The 6177-nt window shown below is 38.3% G+C and overlaps 1 protein-coding gene across 1 annotated transcript in view; it reads right to left on the bottom strand.

The window, feature by feature from the left end:
• Nucleotides 1-254: 254 nt before the first annotated feature.
• The window catches only part of LOC149454154 (ATP-dependent translocase ABCB1-like), a 78913-nt gene continuing 72990 nt past the window's right edge, over nt 255-6177 (bottom strand). The window contains exons 27-29 of the mRNA XM_089687772.1: nt 5224-5430; nt 3050-3196; nt 255-2351 (exon numbers count right to left, since the gene is read on the bottom strand). Coding sequence (XP_089543898.1) covers nt 2154-2351; nt 3050-3196; nt 5224-5430 — 552 coding nt within the window. The 3' untranslated portion in view covers nt 255-2153. The remainder of the gene's footprint in view (nt 2352-3049; nt 3197-5223; nt 5431-6177) is intronic.

Here is a 6177-nt window from a genome sequence, read left to right as displayed (position 1 = left end):
ATCAGGATGAACATATTTCTATATAAAAAAGTAGGTGAAAAATTCTTTTGATAAACACTTGGCATGTAGAATTTTCAGTGGCTGCAGAATGCGAAACACATTGAATGCACTTCTAAGCTGTAAGAGCAGTTATTGTACTGAGTTTGGTCTTTTATGTTCTGAAAATTATTATGCAAGCAATATATAGCACTGTTGCCATACCAGCGGCATGCCTATTTTGCATTTTTTCTTGAAGAAAGACGCAGACTCCAACATTAAAAATACAAGCTAATACAGGTTTTTATTAATTATACAATATTTCAAAAGGTATGTACAAAAATATTTAATAACTGTATACAATATCTATACAAATATCACAAAGACCCATAATACAAATAGCTTTTGGTTTAGCATGCACATTGTACTGATAGAAATCATAAAAGCATAACATATTTACAGTACGTTAGGCAGCACAATGTGTGGGTCAAAGGCTAAGTGCTCCCAAAACTGATATTTTAGTTTTTAGTAGAAGCTGCTGGGGTAAAAGTTTTACAAGCTGCCTATACTGAATCTGTCATGAACTGCAGTGGTGAGGCCTCCCCAGCAGAGTTCCAGTGCCTCAGTTATGAAACTAACTCATGCTGGGTTCTTGTTAATTAAATATAAATAGATAATCTAAGAAACATGGATGAGATCTATAGGGTGGGTGGAGCTTAAAACTTGTGCGGAAACCTCTCTGGCATGGCCACAGGATGATTTATCTAAGATGTTTAATGCCTTTGGAAGTGCAGTTGCCTTTTATCTGAGATCAAAGCTGAAAGTTAAAATCAACAGAGCACTAAGCACATCTAAAGGGATTTCTTATATGGATGTACAATTCCTTCCTGGTGGACTTTCTAATGTAGAACAAATATTTTGCCCTCACCCCATCCCTGTGAAAGTATGGTACCGTTGTCATGAAAAGGCACGGAGACACTAACTACTGAGTGGTGTCAATCAAAAGAAAGAGATTGGTTTTTAATACTTAAAAACCAATGTCATGAACCATACAGTACACAAAGCATAGAAATGTTATACGATCATGTCCTAATATTCACATTTGACATCTAAAAATCCACAAATGTAAACAGAAACAATATTTTTTTTTTTAACATTCGTCATGTGCAAATTGCTGTAATCCGTAGCAGTCCGACTCTACTTTATTGCATACATCTAAATACACAGTTGAAATGCATATATGTGTGAACTGCCAAAACATTTATAGCTCTATTTAACCAGTATTGTAATCCAGGCACCCAACCACCCTCCATAGCAAGGTCTTGGGGCTCTCTAAAGACTAGCTATACAGCCTGGTCTAGTATCCTACATAGCCTGTGATTAATCAATGAAGAAACTACAGTAAGTTGATTATCCTTCTGCTCTCCCCTCTGGTAAAAATGATGTACGAAGCAGTCGGGCCCTAATTCCTCATTGGCTCAAGCTGCTGCCCCTCTCCATGACTAAGTGCTGCTGTAGAGAGGATTACGGGAAGCTGATCTCAAAACACATCTGGGAATGAATGCTAATTTTATGTGAAAACACATTTTATGATGTTTAATGTATATCTAACTATCCATTGGCTTGGTGAATATGATGGCTGGTCTGTTGCTCAGGTTTACTGTACACCGTTAATGATTATTGAATAAATGATTATTATTTTGATTATTAAATAAACCTAGATGTGACCGTTGTCTATATAGAAGACAGATAATAAGAGCATGGTCACAGAGTTATACAATATAATAAAAACAACAATCTTGCAAAATCTAATGTGCCTTATAAAAGTACTTCCAGTCAAGAAAAAGGTGTAGTATTTGTTAGAAAAGTATGATAAAGAGAATATTAGAGGTTACTGATACATTTAGATGGTCATGCTAACTCATACATCTATCAGTTTGCTTCATTACAAAGTGTACGTTAAATCACAGTTCCTAGACCAGAACCAGTTGGGGTATTAAATTCAGTTAGCCATAATACTCTCAGTTGGGGGGCCTGCCTCGTCTTTCTACCAGCAAAATCTATGCTCAGATTTTTCACAGTTTGCAGACAGCAATAATATGCTGTGGCCTTTTGTTCTGAGACTACATTTCTTCATAGCAAGTATAAATTTAGCTCATGAATACAAAATATCTTTATCAGTTCGTTACTTGGGAATTCACAAGAGCATAATATGCTCCTTGTTTGGCCAGCAGCTGGGTGTGCGTCCCTTGTTCAATGACCCTTCCGTTCTGGATGACTGCAATGATGTCAGCGTTCTGTATTGTCGTGAGTCGATGTGCGATGACCACACATGTCCTGCCTTGTCTGGCATCATCCAGAGCCTTCTGCACAATCTGTACATTTAAAAAGTCAAACACATTTTACACATTATCCTGCTTCATTTGGCAGAACAATTGAAAGTTCACTCTTCAGAGCATAAAATATTTTCATTAAAATGTAACTGTGCAAAAGTGTAATCTTTAGTCATTTCCCATATTCAGTCTGCCTAAACGGCACATCTGTTCATGAGTGGTTTATAAGAAGATCTCAGAGATATAATGTTAAATTCTAAATAATGAAATATATTTGGCCATAAGGCACAACACATGGGTTCGGGAAATTGAATACTGTTGTCATTCACAAACACTGTAATACTACATTGCTTTGGTTATGTAAAGGATATGTTGGAAGCACAAGGGACTGCAGAGCTGAATGTGTGTAAGTAAATTTACCACCATCTTGGCTGAGAATGGCTGCTTAAGAGCCTTAGTGCCCAACCAGCCAGTAATCAAAATTTCCCCTGCCTTGCTAAAATAATTATTACAATGACGTCTGCTAGGTAAACACATTGGTTTATTTATTTCACACTTTCTTGCATGTTTTCTCTTCATTTTATAATGGAGTTTACTGGGAGTAATATTAAATGTGGCACCAGTTTTAGGAGGCTGTAAGACTTGCTTTTAAACTCAATGCTTATTTATTTCTGCTTCTAACAATGGTGATCTCTAGAGACAAATGTCCTCCACTGCATACATTTGAAAACAAAACTAACCTTTTCACTTTCTGTGTCAAGAGCAGATGTTGCCTCATCCAGCAGCAGAACTTTGGGTTTCCGTATCAAGGCTCGGGCAATGGCAATTCTCTGCTTCTGTCCTCCTGAGAGTTGAGCACCTTTATCACCCACACGTGTGTTGTATTTCTAAAATGGTGAAATGTAAACATGTATATACTTTCAATGTAGATATAAAATACAAATATACCATTTATATCTAGCCATCTGTTTTTATTACCTCTTTGCAGTGGCTAAAAAAGGTGGACGCAGTCCACAGTTCTGGTAAAAACACCTGTCTATCAAATTCCAGACATCTCTGTATATGTCTGTGCTAGGCAAGGGTTAGCTAATAATAGTCACATTTATGTGCTTTTTTTTAACCACTTGAGCTCCAGATGACTTTACCCCCTTCCTGACCAGGCCATTTTATGCTGCACTGCGCTATTTTAACTGGTAATTGTGCAGTCGTGCAATGCTTCACTCAACGAAATTAATAGCATTTTTTCCACATAAAGAGAGCTTTCTTTTGGTGGGATTTGATCACCATTGGGTTTATTTTTTGAGATATATAAATGAAAAAAGACCAAAAAGTTTGAAATAAAAATATATTTTCTACTTTCTGCTGTAAAACATTTCCGATAAAAAAAAAAAATATATAAAAAAAAAAATTTCTTCATAAATTTTGGCCAAAATATATTCTGCTACATTTGTGTTTTATATATTGACTGGTTTGCATGAAAAATTATAGTGCCTACAAACTATGGCATATACTGAAATTTTATTTTATTATTTTTTATAATGATCAATGACTTATAATGGTACTGTGATAGTATTGCGGGCAATCTGACACTAATGACACTGAGGGGAAATGACTGTCACTGACATCACCAGTGACAGTAATACAGTGATCAATGATCTTACTATACACTGTCCCTGTATTAATGACAATGGATGTGAAGGGGTTAACATCGAGGGTTATCAAGGGGTTAAATGTGTGCCCAACTATGTGTAATGTGTGTAAAGTGTGCTGCTTTTACCAAGATCTCCAAGTTTCTCATGCCTGAAAAGTTCTGTACAGGGTTCTGTGTTGATTGTACACAGCCGATCAGTAGGTCCCAGCTTTGAATCATTGGCTGGGACTTGCCAACAGGCTCCTACTGTGTACAATCATAGCGGCTGCCATCCGGGGGGCAAGCATGCGTACGCCCATAACCCCGGAAGTAAGCAGTGATGTACAGGTATGTACCTTCACCTAAAGCGGCCGCCCATCGCAGTATATTGTAGGTGGGTGGTTGTTAAGTGGTTAATAAAGATTTATCACCACTCATTGAAATTGTTCTGAAATGGTCACTTGCATTAGTGGTAAAATATCTTCAACCCTTCTAAACAAGTCCAGTTGAACGTAACTAACTATAACTAGCTATACCATGACCCAGATAAATGAGAAGTTTCACAGATATACAGGCAAGGCTAATGAGAATAAATGGCGACAGTAGCTCATATTAACCCAAAGGTGCAATCAGAAATCCCAGTCCAGAATTTGCAACCTACCCTTGCATTAAGTGCAGCGTCAAGCAAAACATTTCTCCCCTGTATGCATAGCAATGCCTTAAAAAAAACCAATAAGTTCACCTTTTTAGCAAAATAATAAATGCACTTTTTTTGCAGGTAAAAATTGCATTTGTTAGTTTTTTTGCAGGAGGCTGTAAACCATTGCACCAGCAATCACCAGATCACTGGTGCCATGCAGGTCTCCTGCCGATCTGTCAGTATGGGATGTATGAGCAAGTAGATATACTGACAGGAAGAATTATTGAACTGCCATGGAGTTCCACAGCACTGTGGTAGTCCATTGAGAATTAGAAGTTGACAGCCACTAAGACTGTCAAGACTTGTAGTTTCTCATTCACAGACGACTGTAAATGAGTGAGGCAGCCAGGCGGGCAAGCCTCATTTTTTTAAATTTTGACAGCTAGCGGGGGAAGAGAAGATCCTCTGCCAGCAGTCAAAGTGGGGGGGGGGGGGGGGCAGCGTATTCATAACACGTTACACCCTGAATATGGATGTAACGTTATGAAAGGTGAACATCTGAACATCTCCTTTAACACATTTATCCTTTTGTCCAAATCACTTCTGCTGAAACATATTAAAAAGTTTTTTTTTTTTTTACTTACATCTGGAAGGTTTTCAATGAAAGTGTGGATATTTGCAGCCATTGCAGCTTCTACAATTTCTTCGTGTGTCACTTCTCTGTCCAGAGCGCCATACTGAATATTTTCAGAAATACTGCAGTCAAACAGCATGGGCTCCTGAGACACAATTCCCATTTGGGATCGCAGCCACTTTAAATTCAGCGTTTTTGTGTCTATTCCATCTGAAAGCTTTAAAAAGGAGATAGAAGGTCTGCTTAGCACAAAGTTTTCACTACTGTATATCTTCAATACTGTATTTCCTGCATATTTTGAAAGTGCTTATCATTGGTTTGATGCACACATGTCAACCCAGAGGAATAATGTGCCCATTTGCTGTGAATGACAAGCTTGGTAGAGCTACTGTAGAAGCAATGTTTACCATTTCTGGTTGTGTGCCAAGTGGCTAAGTGAAGTTGCATAGTAACTAATAATATTTCAGTCTACAAAATGTCAGAACTGTTGGGGCCATGCCATACTGGTGATCCTGTCGCTGGTGACAAACTTGCCAATGGCAGGATAGTTTCAGAGGATAAAGCATGGAGTGAAAGCACTCTCCTGCCTATATGTCTCCCTACCCTATGTCTGTCTACTTTCCTTGATGAAGAAACAGAATTGCTGGTGAGTGTTACCTCACTGCAGAAACTGTCAAAAAAGCAAGTCATACAAAGGGGGTAGGTATCTTCCCTGTGTTACTAGCAATCCTGATGCTGGCAAATTCTCTTCAGCCAACTTTGCAACTTACACAACTCTACCACATAGCACAGCCAGGAGGGCGACAGACTGGTTAAGCAATGCAGAGTCCTATGCCACCTCTCCACCTCTAGCCTGCTCATTGGACAAATACTCTCATCAACTGTCGGAATTAAAACACACTTGCATTACATGCACTACAATGCCATCACTGACTACATAGCCTTGGCTAAGTGATGCAGCATG

This window comes from Staurois parvus, unplaced genomic scaffold (genome assembly GCF_062004578.1).
Source record: "Staurois parvus isolate SC_StPar_1 unplaced genomic scaffold, SC_StPar_1.0 ptg000437l, whole genome shotgun sequence".
Lineage (NCBI taxonomy): Eukaryota > Metazoa > Chordata > Amphibia > Anura > Ranidae > Staurois > Staurois parvus.
The sequence above is the reverse complement of the archived record's forward strand: the minus strand, read 5'-3'. Positions and strand labels throughout refer to the sequence as shown.